Below are 17,632 nucleotides of genomic sequence, written 5' to 3' on the forward strand. Positions count from 1 at the left end.
AAAGAAGTAATGCCTCAGTTTCTCTATCTAGCAAAAGCAAAATAAGAACAGCTTAACATCCAAAACATTCTTGTAAGGTCATCACAAAAAGAAATATTCTGCATCGAAATAGATGTGCAAAATCGTCCCTCAGGATTCCATCTTCACCTTCACAAAACAACAGTATCCATGAAAAGAGTCGTAAAGGCAGAATGAAACTATTGATAAGACGGACGCCTCACACGCCTTGCACGCCTGGGATCGTGCCACCATGTCGGTGTATTAAGGATCGCATCTTCCAACCAATCGTTCCTCACTACCTTCTTTGTTGTTATTCTCTTACCGAACCTTCCCCAAACGTACATGGCTCGTGTCAACCGTACACTTTTCCTGCCTCCGAAAAGATATCGGATATAGTCGCTAGCAAGCCGAGTTAACTCCTCACCTCTGATGATGTAAATGTACTGCAAAACCAGGAATCTTGAAGTTGGTATGCATATCCATGATTCTAGTAAATGACTATGTTCTGTATGATTCATTAGTCATGTTGAAGAAAACATATAAGAGAAAGAAAGCTCAGGCATGTTAGGGCCTGTTCGTTTGAGATTGTGACAACCGATTGTGAGTGATAAACTGATTATTGACTCAAATTTAGGCCCTGTTTGTTTGGGATTGTGGCAGCCGAATTTTTAGCCCACTAATCACAATCAGCTGCCACAATCCCAATCGAACAGGGCCTTAGTGTGGAAAAAGAAAACCTAAATCACCAATCGATGGTATATCAGAAGACAAATTGATAAGTGTATCTGAAGAAGGAACTGTGAAAACAGCCTCAAACTAACTTAATTCTAGGGGTGCAATTTGCGTTGGGTCGGGTTGAGCTTTTGCTAAAACCTGAATTGAAATAACCCTGAACCGACCGGATTATGTGGTAAAAGTTCAACCAAAATTCCCAAAAGACGACCCGAGTTGCAAATCTACTTCTGAACAGTAAAGCAAACGTTGGTATATGAAAAACAGAAAGAACAGGAACAAGAGAGCAGACACCTAGAAAAGTTACACGGCAGGCACCTAAAAGAGAGCATTGGTTTCACTGTAAGAACACAAATGGCTAATACAAAATGGTGACGTACAGATGGTCTTTGTTTATCTCTTATTGATGGTGCGCCCGTGCGGGTTTTGGTCAAGGAAACGTAAACCCAACCACATGAATTAGAAGACTTGAACCCTTCCCAGAATGTCGGCCTGGAAATTGCAGATGAATCGCACGCAAAAACTTTATCTTCCAATGATACCAATAGAAAGTCTCAGTCTTTTACTGAGGAAACTGAGTGTCACTTTTTAATGACTGAAATCAAGTAAAATGCCAGGGCCAAAGCTTGTTGGACTTCACAACAATGGGTGGAAACTCAATGAACTGTTGCTATGCCTTAAAGGAGAAAAACTATACCAGTAATCAACTAACATTGGGCAGATTGAAGATATTGGATATAAAATGCCAGGAATGCTTCTGGAAGGTTCTTTTTAAGTGGGCTGCTGGTCGTCAAATATCTCGGGTTATGTAGCCATTTCTAAAAGGTAACATTTGACGCACGAGAGATATAGATTCTCTGGTAAGGATAAAATCTGAAATCTGAATAATTGAGGAGGTTCAAAGAAGACCAGATAACAGAAGCAATAGTAAATTCTTACTATGAGAGATCGCTAGGGGTATTAGAATCTGGTTGCAACACCACTGGCTTATCTGACACAGAAAGGTACTTATAGCTCTGATAATATTGAAAACAAGATACATGAAGCAGTAGTATTACAGTATTACCCTAAGTCACAAATATCGTTCTCAAAAATTCCCCAGCTAGTGAAAATCTCGGGATATATTATTTTTTTGTGGTTTATATCGGGAAAAACAATAAAAATAAATATTATTTTAAAATATACAATTTAAGAAAAAAATATAAAGTAAAAACATCGTAAAAATATAGCAATATTATTGCAGTAAATGATTGAAATGAAAATATTGCTTTATTTTTTAAAATGTCGGAATTATTTTGAGATTTTGCCGTTTTATCAAAATGTCGTGACAAAATCACTATATCTTGAAAATAACAGAGATATTTATGACATGGGTATTACCATAAGGATAAAGGTGATGGTTGCCAAAATCACTTGCACTAGTTCATCCAGGATCCCGGCAAAGCCTTCATCCTCTGAATCTCCAGAACCATCACCTCCACCACTAGATCGATTTCCAGAGCCTCCATCACCATCATCAAATTGTCGTTCCTGCATCTGCTCCCTCAATAAATCCTGAACCAACGGCTCCTTTCTGAAATTCCCCATGGCTTTCTCTAGAGCTTTCACTAGAGCTTTCCATGGAGAAGACTGAAAACCAATTAAAAATCATGTAGATCAGAAAGGAATTTCCAAAAGGAAAGTCAAGCAGTTACTAAGCTTAGGAAATTAAAAAAAGGTTGACATTTCTCTATCATCTTTGGTCAATATGCATTTCCACATAAGTAGACCCATGCATGCCACAATCTATTAACACTTTCCATGATGCTCTAAGAAATCTGTAAATGATTTACCAAATGACACACGCCGGTGAATAGGTGATTTAAAATAAAAAACTTTTAACTGACTGTCTGACCAGTGGCCTGTAAATGAACGGTTAAATGCAAAAGAATTGGCCCATAATCAACAGGCAAAGTTATTTTGCCTGGATGGTTAGGATAATCCAATCGGCAAGATTTTCAGGCACAACATCCACAGTGGGGAACATTCGACACAGGGTTTAGAATATCATATGCATGTCTTATGTGTAAGGTTTAGATGTGCCGCATATCATGCGCCTTTATGCAGCCTACAAATCATATGGGCCCTCATTTATAGATGGGCATTTTTTTAATGGTATTGATAGATAGGCATTTAGTACGGCAACCAGATAACAATCTCATGATTTGAGAACTGTGGAGCATGAGGCTACATATACAGGTAGTAAATTAAGTTTCACATACTACAGTTCAAGAAGGCCTTTTTTTAAGGATGGAAGAAATGTTACTAAATCATCCATACAACTAGATTAGTAAAATTAACATAAAATGCCACTCATACTTTTGAAAGACATGAGCACCGAATTTTATTAGAGCAGCACCAAAAATGCATGCATCTGTCTTCAGAAAAAATGATTACCCATCTCGTTTTTCCCTTTTCTAAGGAAAACAGATTCTTAATAACAGATCAACCATTTTCAAAAAAAATAAAATGGAAAGACTTTTTGGATAAGTCTATTACCTCACTATCACCCTCAGTGTTTCCTTTGCCACCAAACAAGCAAACAGGTGTGTATCTTTGGTAGTTTGCTGCATTAACTACCAGTCTTGGCCGAGCCCCGGGGAGTTGGAATACATGAGCTGGAGAAATACATACCCGAGAGGCAGGTGGATAGAAAGCACGGGATATACTTCTGAGTTCCACAAGGGGACAGCAGGCACTGATTTGCGTGGAGCTCATCCTTAGTGAAAGCTCAATTGCACAATAGATCACGTATGAGTTTAAAAACCGAAGTATTTATTGTGATATCCCACATCAATCTGCAAATAAATCAACTATGAGAGAAGTCTTTAATCCCAACAAGAAGAGCACAAAACATTCTATTTTGAACTGACATTCCTTTTCACCGTGAGGTTGAGGGATGTAATATTTGAGCATTACAGAATATATACTTATTTTTTTTATATTGGTGTTGAATTGATTGGTTCAAGAACAATCAAAGTCGAAGACAAGATCAAAACGATCTCATACAACTACTGAATAAAGATTTCAAAATGATCCTAGAGTACCCTAAATGCACAAGGGGCATTTTGCACTCACTAAACCCGCCAAATGCATACAAATTGGTTTATTTAAAATCAATGAGAAAATCACATTTTGATTTTTTATCTGGATCCAAAAAAAGCCTGACCTTGACAATAATGGCCTAATATAAAATAATATATGTTTTGAAGCATTAACTAATATAATATATATAATTAAGAGGCAAAATCTTATAAAACAAAGAGAAAAAGGGCATGACTGGCCAAAACTAGTGCACACACAATACAAAAAACAAGAAAAGGCCAAAAAAAACAAGAAGAAAAGAAAGAAAGAAATACAATATAGGCATCTCGTGCTGTATTCTCAGGGCTGAGTAGGAAACCCCGCGGTTATCAAACAAATCAGTAAAGGCGTTTCTTTCCCAGTGATGTAAAATATCTGAAATCTCCCTGAAATAGTGTCTGAATCTTGAAGGAGAGGAGTTCTCCTTCATGAGCCAGTGAATTGTGTTATGGGAGACGCCTTCCACCCACAATATGGCCACGCCAATCTGAGTGCCAGCTTAACACCACTCCAAACACCATGAACTTCTGCTTAGACCGCATCACAATCATTGCATGGGCCTACAAAGGACCCAAGAAAATCTGGACTTAGGGTCAAAGAAAACCACGCAATTCCAGCCTTTCAAACAGTAGAATTATCAATGCGAAGGGCTATCCAACTTCCACAAAAAGTAAATTTAATCCACCCTTTGGCTGAAGGAGCCCCGACCTCGGGAGTACTCGTCGGGGGAAAACATCTGAACGGATCGTGAGCCAATTATAAATAATATCTTGAATCCCTACGCCTGCAAACCGCTTGGTTTTAGAGTTGTGTTCCAAGACCTCAAGAATGATCCAATTAATTATCTTACCAACTGTGTCAATCTTGTTTTTAAATATTTGGTTGTTTCAATCATTCCAAATGATCCATATAGTAGAATGGAAAAGAATACTCCATAAGCAGTAAAGTATGTTGTTTCATAATGATTTACCCCACCAGGACCAAAGATCATTAACCGGTGTAAGCACAGATGCATAGAGAACAACGTTGAATAACTCCAATTCTGCCGAGTCTGAGGCCATTTTAATAGAACAGATGTGAAGGGGTTAAGTTTCCAAAGAGAAACCACAATAGACGCAATCGCGAGAATCACAGATGAGCCTTGTAATTAGTTGATTTCTAGTGAGAATATTCCGATTAAGAACATACCAGAGAATTTTTCGAGTTTCCCCCCACCCCACCGGCCACAAAAAAAATTGTGCTCCGACGACCATAAAATCTCATCAGGGTAATCGATATTTGAGTAATAGTGGTCAGGTATCATAGTAGATAGCTGTAGGAACTCAATGGAAACTCTAGGGACATATCTTTACGAAGCAAATAATAGACCGATGTCGACCCTCACCATCAATGTAATATGCAATGATAGCCCTAGCTACATATATCCCCACATCAACCACTAATTGGAGGACTAAGCATGGTGTGGATGTCAGTTTGCCCATATGCTGCCTAGCTTCTTCAACAACAATGATCAAGGGAATAACCTATCAACCTCCGCAACCCATTCAGTTCATCATTTGAGATGTCCATGAATCAAAAGCTATATAATCAGAACTGTTGAAAACAGAAATTGGCCGTGTAAAGAACCTATAGTATAAATGAAGAAAACTTTGAAAACCATGCTGTCTTCAGTTCGTTTGCAAGTATATCTATACAAATATCCCAACCTACATGTTTTTTTATTTTAGAATAATTGTTTTTTTTTTACCTACATGTTACTTTTTGAGTGGCAGCAAATTTCATTACAAGGACCGAGATGGTCAATTACTAGAAAAGAAAAAGGCGACGCAACAACAAAGAAATCGGGAGAAGAAGAAAATCAAGGCGTCAAGAAATCAAAAGGCTCCAAATCATCCTTCATTACCCCTTCCCTAGCAAGTGCATCTGCCACCCCATTAGTGGAACAGCACACATGATTACCCCAATAGATGACGATCCCACGCAATCTTGGATCTCATCAAAGAATCTAGCAAATCTCCAAAGATATGGATGAAGTCCTTTAAGCGATCGGATCACATTCAAGGAGTCTCCTTCAATCACCACCTTGTTAAGGATATTTTTATCAAGCCTTGAAGCCTCGATGCACCACCTTAACCTACATGTTACTTATTCAAACATATGTTGGTTCATGAAAACGGCACACGTTAGAAAAGTATTGAACCTTCAGCATATCCTACTCCCATATACAAGCAACAAAATGACCAACCACAACCTGACCACGCGCATACAATACCTCATCATAAATATATATACAACACATAATATGTGACTTTGCTTATAAACTGAACGAATGCATTAAAGATTTCTAATGGGTGCAATAAATGACATAAAATAAAATTGCATAAACTGAAACAGCTATGGCCACTTCAAAGAAGCAAACTCCTTACATGATACGATAAGCCACTTGGAGCGGGTTAGCATCTTCTTAGAAGGACTCACATGATTCTTCAAGCCTTCTCTAGTAACCACCTTTAATCTACTATTTATTTTCCTACACAAATAATGGATGAAGAAACCCATCCTTACAGCCATTAAAAAAAAAAGGAAAAAAAGAAGAAAGAAACCCATCCTTATTCAAATATGTCGCCTTGTCAATATTATGTAGCATGGTAGTGCCCCACGTAACGTTGGCACAACGGTAAGGTTGATCCATTGTGACCTGGTGGTCACGGGTTCGAGTCACGGAAACAGCCTCTCTGCAAAGCAGGATACATCTAGCCCTCCCCAGACACCGCAATGGCGGGAGCCTCGTGCACTGGGCTGCCCTTTTTTATGGTAGTGCCCCACGTATAGGTCGGGACAGAAGGAGGGGGCAAACCCATATATTGTCTCATGATGTGTCAAGTGCATCAACACATGATAGGTGGTATTAATCTGTGTTTAAAAACTCCCCCGAGCCGACAAGGATTTTTCTTGGCCGCGTTCCGCGTCGCACACATCCGCGTTCCGCATTTTGCCCTTAGAGTCAATAAAAACTCCTTTGACTCTCCCGAGTTATGACCGCGTCAACTGCGTTCTTGGCCGCATCCGCGCCAAGTTGACAAGGATTTTTCTTGTCCGAGTTCCTTGTCACATCCGCGTTTTTAAACACTGGTACTATTAATACACACATTCAACACATGGAATCCATATAATCCATTATTTGAGTTTCTGAATTGAGAAGAGTCATACGTGAGTTTCTAACCATAGTTTTCAGAGTGGGAAAACAAATGCAAGAAGCGGCATGAGAAGAAGGGCTTAAAAATGAGGAAATGAGGGAAGCGAAAAGGTAAAAAGGAAGCGGTGGGAAAAGTAAAGAGAAAACATAATGAAAGAGTCATAGGAAATGAAAATGAAGCATGTAACAAGCCTCATTGGAAGCGACAAGAAATGTATAGAGAGAACATGGTTATGGAACTAGAGTTATGGAAGATTTAGGGTTACAAATAGTTAAAGAGAACTTCACATCTGATTATGATTAGAATTACAAGTTATAGGGGCTTGTAATCTTATAAACAAGCTTGATGTTTTATTCATTTAGATTTAATGCTTTTTTAGAAGAAATATCTTGAAATAAATCTTGTTGTCCTTCTCTTTTGTCAGTGTTTTTTGAATTCAAGCTCTAAGGGAGTCACTTCTACTATCAATGGTAAATCAGAAGTTTAGGGTTTCTTGGCTGAACTGTAAATGTGCTTGATGAGGTGTGATTAGGCTTGAATGATGTGGTCGAATCTTTAGAAACTGTGAAATATTGGGTAGAATTTTTATATGGTGTAAGCCCGTATAGACCAATATTTTTCAAAAAGTACTGTTGGGCTTGCACGCCAAACTGTCTATTTGATGGCCCACAACGTATGTTGGTTGTGCCGAAAAAATCATTTCCATAGGAGGATCGTAGCCCTCCGGTCTATAGAGGAATTGCATACTATGAAAACCTCTATATATCAGAGAAAGGAGTTGCTAGCGTCCATCGCATAAGGCATTTCAGAGATGGTTTTTTGCATGTGAGAGCAGCCACCTCATGAATGAAAGTGAGCCTTGGTGGCTGTTCTCACATGCAACATACCATCTGCAAAATGCCTTCTGGGATGGACGCTAGCAAATCCATATTATGAAAAACTCCATACATACTAGGGTTGGGATCATCCTATGGAAATGATTTGTGGGACACAGCCTGTTAAGGTTGTGGCCTATCAAATGGACATTTTGGATCATCCAGTGGTGTAAGCTGTACAGTACTTTTTGAAAAATACTTAGACTATTCAGGCTTCTACTGTATAAAATCTTAGAATTTATATGGTGTGTGCACTGTACAGTGGGGACCACTTCAAAGGATCCTCTAAAGCGGGTGTAAAAACGGGTAAAATGGTGCTGCCCTGATCCAACAGCTTCTCACATTGGATCAAATATCAATGGTGGTACTTCCATCGTACCACTTTTATGTGTTTATACACCCACTCATTAACATAGAAGTTAGGCCACAATGCCACATTGTAGAAATGTTGTACCTTAACCCTCTGATCGATCTATAGAGGTTTCTATAACGTCCAGTCCTTGTAATTCTACCCAATATTTCACAGTTTCTAAAGATTCGACCACATCATTCAAGCCTAATCACACCTCATCAAGCACATTTACAGTTCAGCCAAGAAACCCTAAACTTCTGATTTACCATTGATAGTAGAAGTGACTCCCTTAGAGCTTGAATTCAAAAAACACTGACAAAAGAGAAGGACAACGAGATTTATTTCAAGATATTTCTTCTAAAAAAGCATTAAATCTAAATGAATAAAACATCAAGCTTGTTTATAAGATTACAAGCCCCTATAACTTGTAATTCTAATCATAATCAGATGTGAATTTCTCTTTAACTACTTGTAACCCTAAACCTTCCATAACTCTAGTTCCATAACCATGTTCTCTCTATACATTTCTTGTCGCTTCCAATGAGGCTTGTTACATGCTTCATTTTCATTTCCTATGACTCTTTCATTATGTTTTCTCTTTACTTTTTCACACTGCTTCCTTTTTACCTTTTCGCTTCCCTCATTTCCTCATTTTTAGGCCCTTCTTCTCATGCCGCTTCTTGCATTTGTTTTCCCACTCTGAAAACTATGGTTAGAAACTCACCTATGACTCTTCTCAATTCAGAAACTCAAATAATGGATTATATGGATTCCATGTGTTGAATGTGTGTATTAATACCAGTGTTTAAAAACGTGGATGTGACAAGGAACTCGGACAAGAAAAATCCTTGTCAACTTGGCGCGGATGCGGCCAAGAACGCAGTTGACGCGGTCATAACTCGGGAGAGTCAAAGGAGTTTTTATTGACTCTAATGCTCTGTTCTCTCGTCGGGAAGGGAAAGGAAAGGAAAGGAAAGGGAAGGGAAGGAAACTGACGTGGCAAAAAGGAAAGGGAAGGAAAAGAAACCTCACAGAAAACCTGTCAGATGAGCACAGAAACCTGACAGAAAGCTCCCAGAAACTTCACAAAAACTACAGAAATATGTGTTTCGTTGCACGGAAACTCAATACAAACCTGTTAAACAGAAACTGTGACAAACTAACATGTAGAATTCTGAGTAACTAATACATTAAACCCAAATTCTGTGTTAAAAAAATCAGAAATGTGAATCTCATTACCATAAACCACTAAACCCTAATCCTAACCCTTAAACCCTATTTCCCATCACAAGAGAATAAATTCCAAGCAAAATAAATATCCAGCACAAGAGAATAAATACCAAACAAAACATTGATTTGCAAAAAAATAATACGAACAGGTACGAACAAATACCCAAAATATTGTACCAAATACAAAGAAATGAGGAACAAATACCAACCCTAGATCTACCCAAAATATGAAAAAATGAGGAACAAATACCAAAAATATTGTAAAAAAACTTGTTGATTTGCAAAAAAAAATATTTGTAACAGATGTACCCAAATACAAAAAAATACCGTAACAGAAGATCTATAAACCTTATTTCTGGAACCCTAAATCCATATAAATCATAAACCCTAACCCAAATCTGTAAACCCTAAACTAAATGCATAAAACCATAAACCCTAAATCCAAACTCGGAAACCCTAAATACCAAAATATAATGGAAAAAAAAAGATAAAAAACGAAACCTTAACTAGTAAATCCGAATCCCTACCCTCAAACCCCTTATCCGAAATCCTATATCCAGCAAAAAAATTCAGAGAAAGATAGAGATAGAGACAGAGAGAGAGAGAGGGGTGGAGAGATAGAGAGAGGAGACTTACCGGACGGAGGTCTTGCGAGAGAGACGTCGACAGTGGTCTTGCGCGCGCGAGAGAGAGAGACGTCGACAGTCTGGGTAAAGTCGGAGAAATACAGAGGTTTCCGATGTATGACGTGGGGAAAGGGCTTTCCGTGAAATCGCGGAAAGCCCTTTTCCACGTAAATTTTTATAAATTTCCACCTAAGTTATAAAAGTTTACACGGAAACCATAAAACACGGTTTTTGGAGTTTTCCACGGAAAAAAAGGGAATTTTCTGCGGAAAAGTGGGAAAAGGAAACTAAAAGAACACAGCATAAGGGCAAAATGCGGAACGCGGATGTGCGCAATTATGGAACACGACCAAGAAAATTTTTTGTCAACTCGGGGGAGTTCCTTGTCGTGTCAAGGAGTTTTTAAACACAGATTAATACCACCTATCATATGTTGATGCACTTGACACATCATGAGACAATATATGGGCTTGCCCCCTCCTTCTATTGCGACCTATACGTGAGGCACTACCATAAAAAAGGGCACCCCAGTGCACGAGGCTCCCGCCATTGCGGTGTCTGGGGAGGGCTAGTTGTACCCTGCTTTGCAGAGAGGTTGTTTCCGTACTAGGTCACAATGGAGCAACCTTACCGTTGTGCCAACCTTACGTGGGGCACTACCATGCTACATAATATTGACAAGGCGACATATTTGAATAAGGATGGGCTTCTTTCTCTTTTTTTTCCTTTTTTTTTTAATGGCTGTAAGGGTGGGTTTCTTCATCCATTATTTGTGTAGGAAAATAAATAGTAGAGTAAAGGTGGTTACTAGAGAAGGCTTGTTGAATCATGTGAGTCCTTCTAAGAAGATGCTAACGCGCTCCAAGTGGCTTATCGTATCATGTAAGGAGTTTGCTTCTTTGAAGTGGCCATAGCAGCATAGCTGTTTCAGTTTATGCAATTTTATTTTATGTCATTTATTGCACCCATTAGAAATCTTTAATGCATTCGTTCAGTTTATAAGCAAAGTCACATATTATGTGTTGTATATATATTTATGATGAGGTATTGTATGCGTGTGGTCAGGTTGTGGTTGGTCATTTTGTTGCTTGTATATGGGAGTAGGATATGCTGAAGGTTCAGTACTTTTCTAACGTGTGCGGTTTTCATGAACCAACATATGTTTGAATAAGTAACATGTAGGTTAAGGTGGTGCATTGAGGCTTTAAGGCTTGATAAAAATATCCTTAACAAGGTGGTGATTGAAGGAGACTTCATCCATATCTTTGGAGATTTGCTAGATTCTTTGATGAGATCCAAGATTGTGTAGATCGTCATCTATTGGGATAATCATGTGTGCTGTTCCACTAATGGGGTGGCAGATGCACTTGCTAGGGAAGGGGTAGTGAAGGATGATTTGGAGCCTTTTGATTTCTTGACGTTCTCGATTTCTTTGTTGTTGGGTCGCCTTTTTCTTTTCTAGTAATTGACCATATCGGTCCTTGTAATGAAATTTGCTGCCATTCAAAAAGTAACATGTAGGTAAAAAAAACAATTATTCTAAAATAAAAAAACATGTAGGTTGGGATATTTGTATAGATATACTTGCAAACGAACTAAAGACAGCATGGCTTTCAAAGTTTTCTTCATTTATACTATAGGTTCTTTACACGGCCAATTTCTGTTTTCAACAGTTCTGATTATATAGCTTTTGATTCATGGACATCTCAAATGATGAACTGAATGGGTTGCGGAGGTTGATAGGTTATTCCCTTGATCATTGTTGTTGAAGAAGCTAGGCAGCATATGCGCAAACTGACATCCACACCATGCTTAGTCCTCCAATTAGTGGTTGATGTGGGGATATATGTAGCTAGGGCTATCATTGCATATTACATTGATGGTGAGGGTCGACATCGGGCTATTATTTGCTTCGCAAAGATATGTCCCTAGAGTTTCCATTGAGTTCCTACAGCTATCTACTATGATACCTGACCACTATTTCTCAAATATCGATTACCCTGATGAGATTTTATGGTCGTCGGAGCACAATTTTTTTTGTGGCCGGTGGGGTGGGGGGGAACTCGAAAAATTCTGTGGAATGTTCTTAATAGGAATATTCTCACTAGAAATCAACTAATTACAAGGCTCATCTTTGATTCTCGCGATTGCGTCTATTGTGGTTTCTCTTTGGAAACTTAACCCCTTCACATCTGTTCTATTAAAATGGCCTCAGACTCGGCAGAATTGGAGTTATTCAACGTTGTTCTCTATGCATCTGTGCTTACACCGGTTAATGATCTTTGGTCCTGGTGGGGTAAATCATTATGAAACAACATACTTTACTGCTTATGGAGTATTCTTTTCCATTCTACTATATGGATCATTTGGAATGATTGAAACAACCAAATATTTAAAAACAAGATTGACACAGTTGGTAAGATAATTAATTGGATCATTCTTGAGGTCTTGGAACACAACTCTAAAACCAAGCGGTTTGCAGGCGTAGGGATTCAAGATATTATTTATAATTGGCTCACGATCCGTTCAGATGTTTTCCCCCGACGAGTACTCCCGAGGTCGGGGCTCCTTCAGCCAAAGGGTGGATTAAATTTACTTTTTGTGGAAGTTGGATAGCCCTTCGCATTGATAATTCTACTGTTTGAAAGGCTGGAATTGCGTGGTTTTCTTTGACCCTAAGTCCAGATTTTCTTGGGTCCTTTGTAGGCCCATGCAATGATTGTGATGCGGTCTAAGCAGAAGTTCATGGTGTTTGGAGTGGTGTTAAGCTGCACTCAGATTGGCGTGGCCATATTGTGGGTGGAAGGCGTCTCCCATAACACAATTCACTGGCTCATGAAGGAGAACTCCTCTCCTTCAAGATTCAGACACTATTTCAGGGAGATTTCAGATATTTTACATCACTGGGAAAGAAACGCCTTTACTGATTTGTTTGATAACCGCGGGGTTTCCTACTCAGCCCTGAGAATACAGCACGAGATGCCTATATTGTATTTCTTTCTTTCTTTTCTTCTTGTTTTTTTTGGCCTTTTCTTGTTTTTTGTATTGTGTGTGCACTAGTTTTGGCCAGTCATGCCCTTTTTCTCTTTGTTTTATAAGATTTTGCCTCTTAATTATATATATTATATTAGTTAATGCTTCAAAACATATATTATTTTATATTAGGCCATTATTGTCAAGGTCAGGCTTTTTTTGGATCCAGATAAAAAATCAAAATGTGATTTTCTCATTGATTTTAAATAAACCAATTTGTATGCATTTGGCGGGTTTAGTGAGTGCAAAATGCCCCTTGTGCATTTAGGGTACTCTAGGATCATTTTGAAATCTTTATTCAGTAGTTGTATGAGATCGTTTTGATCTTGTCTTCGACTTTGATTGTTCTTGAACCAATCAATTCAACACCAATATAAAAAAAATAAGTATATATTCTGTAATGCTCAAATATTACATCCCTCAACCTCACGGTGAAAAGGAATGTCAGTTCAAAATAGAATGTTTTGTGCTCTTCTTGTTGGGATTAAAGACTTCTCTCATAGTTGATTTATTTGCAGATTGATGTGGGATATCACAATAAATACTTCGGTTTTTAAACTCATACGTGATCTATTGTGCAATTGAGCTTTCACTAAGGATGAGCTCCACGCAAATCAGTGCCTGCTGTCCCCTTGTGGAACTCAGAAGTATATCCCGTGCTTTCTATCCACCTGCCTCTCGGGTATGTATTTCTCCAGCTCATGTATTCCAACTCCCCGGGGCTCGGCCAAGACTGGTAGTTAATGCAGCAAACTACCAAAGATACACACCTGTTTGCTTGTTTGGTGGCAAAGGAAACACTGAGGGTGATAGTGAGGTAATAGACTTATCCAAAAAGTCTTTCCATTTTATTTTTTTTGAAAATGGTTGATCTGTTATTAAGAATCTGTTTTCCATAGAAAAGAGAAAAACGAGATGGGTAATCATTTTTTCTGAAGACAGATGCATGCATTTTTGGTGCTGCTCTAATAAAATTCGGTGCTCATTGTCTTTCAAAAGTATGAGTGGCATTTTATGTTAATTTTACTAATCTAGTTGTATGGATGATTTACTAACATATCTTCCATCCTTAAAAAAAGGCCTTCTTGAACTGTAGTATGTGAAACTTAATTTACTACCTGTATATGTAGCCTCATGCTCCACAGTTCTCAAATCATGAGAGTGTTATCTGCTTGCCGTACTAAATGCCTATCTATCAATACCATTAAAAAAATGCCCATCTATAAATGAGGGCCCATATGATTTGTAGGCTGCATAAAGGCGCATGATATGCCTGAAAATCTTGCCGATTGGATTATCCTAACCATCCAGGCAAAATAACTTTGCCTGTTGATTATGGGCCAATTCTTTTGCATTTAACCGTTCATTTACAGGCCACTGGTCAGACAGTCAGTTAAAAGTTTTTTATTGTAAATCACCTATTCACCGGCGTGTGTCATTTGGTAAATCATTTACAGATTTCTTAGAGCATCATGGAAAGTGTTAATAGATTGTGGCATGCATGGGTCTACTTATGTGGAAATGCATATTGACCAAAGATGATAGAGAAATGTCAACCCTTTTTTAATTTCCTAAGCTTAGTAACTGCTTGACTTTCCTTTTGGAAATTCCTTTCTGATCTACATGATTTTGAATTGGTTTTCAGTCTTCTCCATGGAAAGCTCTAGTGAAAGCTCTAGAGAAAGCCATGGGGAATTTCAGAAAGGAGCCGTTTGTTCAGGATTTATTGAGGGAGCAGATGCAGGAACGACAATTTGATGATGGTGATGGAGGCTCTGGAAATCGATCTAGTGGTGGAGGTGATGGTTCTGGAGATTCAGAGGATGAAGGCTTTGCCGGGATCCTGGATGAACTAGTGCAAGTGATTTTGGCAACCATCACCTTTATCCTTATGGTAATACCCATGTCATAAATATCTCTGATATTTTCAAGATATAGTGATTTTGTCACGACATTTTGATAAAACGGCAAAATCCCAAAATAATTCCGACATTTTAAAAAATAAAGAAATATTTTCATTTCAATCATTTACTGCAATAATATTGCTATATTTTTACGATGTTTTTACTTTATATTTTTTTTCTTAAATTGTATATTTTAAAATAATATTTATTTTTATTGTTTTTCCCAATATAAACCACAAAAAAATAATATATCCCGAGATTTTCACTAGCTGGGGAATTTTTGAGAACGATATTTGTGACTTAGGGTAATACTGTAATACTACTGCTTCATGTATCTTGTTTTCAATATTATCAGAGCTATAAATACCTTTCTGTGTCAGATAAGCCAGTGGTGTTGCAACCAGATTCTAATACCCCTAGCGATCTCTCATAGTAAGAATTTACTATTGCTTCTGTTATCTGGTCTTCTTTGAACCTCCTCAATTATTCAGATTTCAGATTTTATCCTTACCAGAGAATCTATATCTCTCGTGCGTCAAATGTTACCTTTTAGAAATGGCTACATAACCCGAGATATTTGACGAGCAGCCCACTTAAAAAGAACCTTCCAGAAGCATTCCTGGCATTTTATATCCAATATCTTCAATCTGCCCAATGTTAGCTGATTACTGGTATAGTTTTTCTCCTTTATGGCATAGCAACAGTTCATTGAGTTTCCACCCATTGTTGTGAAGTCCAACAAGCTTTGGCCCTGGCATTTTACTTGATTTCAGTCATTAAAAAGTGACACTCAGTTTCCTCAGTAAAAGACTGAGACTTTCTATTGGTATCATTGGAAGATAAAGTTTTTGCGCACGATTCATCTGCAATTTCCAGGCTGACATTCTGGGAAGGGTTCAAGTCTTCTAATTCATGTGGTTGGGTTTACGTTTCCTTGACCAAAACCCGCACGGGCGCACCATCAATAAGAGATAAACAAAGACCATCTGTACGTCACCATTTTGTATTAGCCATTTGTGTTCTTACAGTGAAACCAATGCTCTCTTTTAGGTGTCTGCCGTGTAACTTTTCTAGGTGTCTGCTCTCTTGTTCCTGTTCTTTCTGTTTTTCATATACCAACGTTTGCTTTACTGTTCAGAAGTAGATTTGCAACTCGGGTCGTCTTTTGGGAATTTTGGTTGAACTTTTACCACATAATCCGGTCGGTTCAGGGTTATTTCAATTCAGTTTTTAGCAAAAGCTCAACCCGACCCAACGCAAATTGCACCCCTAGAATTAAGTTAGTTTGAGGCTGTTTTCACAGTTCCTTCTTCAGATACACTTATCAATTTGTCTTCTGATATACCATCGATTGGTGATTTAGGTTTTCTTTTTCCACACTAAGGCCCTGTTCGATTGGGATTGTGGCAGCTGATTGTGATTACTGGACTAAAAATTCGGCTGCCACAATCCCAAACAAACAGGGCCTAAATTTGAGTCAATAATCAGTTTAGCACTCACAATCGGTTGTCACAATCTCAAACGAACAGGCCCTAACATGCCTGAGCTTTCTTTCTCTTATATGTTTTCTTCAACATGACTAATGTATCATACAGAACATAGTCATTTACTAGAATCATGGATATGCATACCAACTTCAAGATTCCTGGTTTTGCAGTACATTTACATCATCAGAGGTGAGGAGTTAACTCGGCTTGCTAGCGACTATATCCGATATCTTTTCGGAGGCAGGGAAAGTGTACGGTTGACACGAGCCATGTACGTTTGGGGAAGGTTCGGTAAGAGACTAACAACGAAGAAGGTAGTGAGGAACGATTGGTTGGAAGATGCGATCCTTAATACACCGACATGGAGGCACGATCCCAGGCGTGCAAGGCGTGTGAGGCGTCCGTCTTATCAATAGTTTCATTCTGCCTTTACGACTCTTTTCATGGATACTGTTGTTTTGTGAAGGTGAAGATGGAATCCTGAGGGACGATTTTGCACATCTATTTCGATGCAGAATATTTCTTTTTGTGATGACCTTACAAGAATGTTTTGGATGTTAAGCTGTTCTTATTTTGCTTTTGCTAGATAGAGAAACTGAGGCATTACTTCTTTTTGTGATGCCCTCTTCTTTTTTTCTTTTTTTCATTCACCCCCCAAAAATGGCTTAAGTGCTGCTGAGAATGTTTAAAGAACACAGACACAGCAAACAATTCTACTCACATGGGGCAAATTAGTTTGCAGATTTGTTCTAAAATCCATATCCCCATGCCATGTTTATAGGCCCTTGATCTTCATTCCTTGGTTGAGAAAGAAAAAGAAATGGGCCAACATGTATTGTATCCCTGCATTTGAAGAATTCTAAACAAAAATGGAGTCAACAACATATTGAATCAGAAAGGAAAGAAAAAAAAAAGGGGATGGTTTATGCATATGGCTGAGAGGATGGATTATTCCAATCCCTTTGTTTCTTATCTCTTCCCTTCTCTCTCTTTTCTCTCCCTCTTTATTAGGGAGTATATATGGGCTCTATGACTGCAAATTACGTCTTGATTCTTGAGCTTAGAAGTTCCTT

The 17,632-nt window shown here is 38.3% G+C and overlaps 2 protein-coding genes across 2 annotated transcripts; one reads left to right on the forward strand and one right to left on the reverse strand.

Annotated features, from left to right (window-relative positions):
- Positions 1-10,304, reverse strand: LOC143886500 (uncharacterized). Its single transcript, XM_077390493.1, has 4 exons — positions 10,146-10,304; positions 3,271-3,569; positions 2,113-2,361; positions 1-443 (listed from the first exon to the last, which is right to left on the reverse strand). The coding sequence occupies exons 2-4, from the start codon at positions 3,487-3,489 to the stop codon at positions 198-200; spliced, it is 714 nt and encodes a 237-aa protein (XP_077246608.1). The 5' UTR covers positions 3,490-3,569; positions 10,146-10,304; the 3' UTR covers positions 1-197.
- Positions 10,305-13,650: 3,346 nt separating this feature from the next.
- Positions 13,651-17,196, forward strand: LOC143877216 (uncharacterized). Its single transcript, XM_077379136.1, has 3 exons — positions 13,651-13,985; positions 14,814-15,062; positions 16,730-17,196. The coding sequence occupies exons 1-3, from the start codon at positions 13,767-13,769 to the stop codon at positions 16,973-16,975; spliced, it is 714 nt and encodes a 237-aa protein (XP_077235251.1). The 5' UTR covers positions 13,651-13,766; the 3' UTR covers positions 16,976-17,196.
- Positions 17,197-17,632: the final 436 nt, after the last annotated feature.

Source organism: Tasmannia lanceolata, unplaced genomic scaffold (assembly GCF_043159265.1).
Source record: "Tasmannia lanceolata isolate RefF3 unplaced genomic scaffold, GAP_Taslan_0.1 ptg000002l, whole genome shotgun sequence".
NCBI classification, from domain to species: Eukaryota; Viridiplantae; Streptophyta; class Magnoliopsida; order Canellales; family Winteraceae; genus Tasmannia; species Tasmannia lanceolata.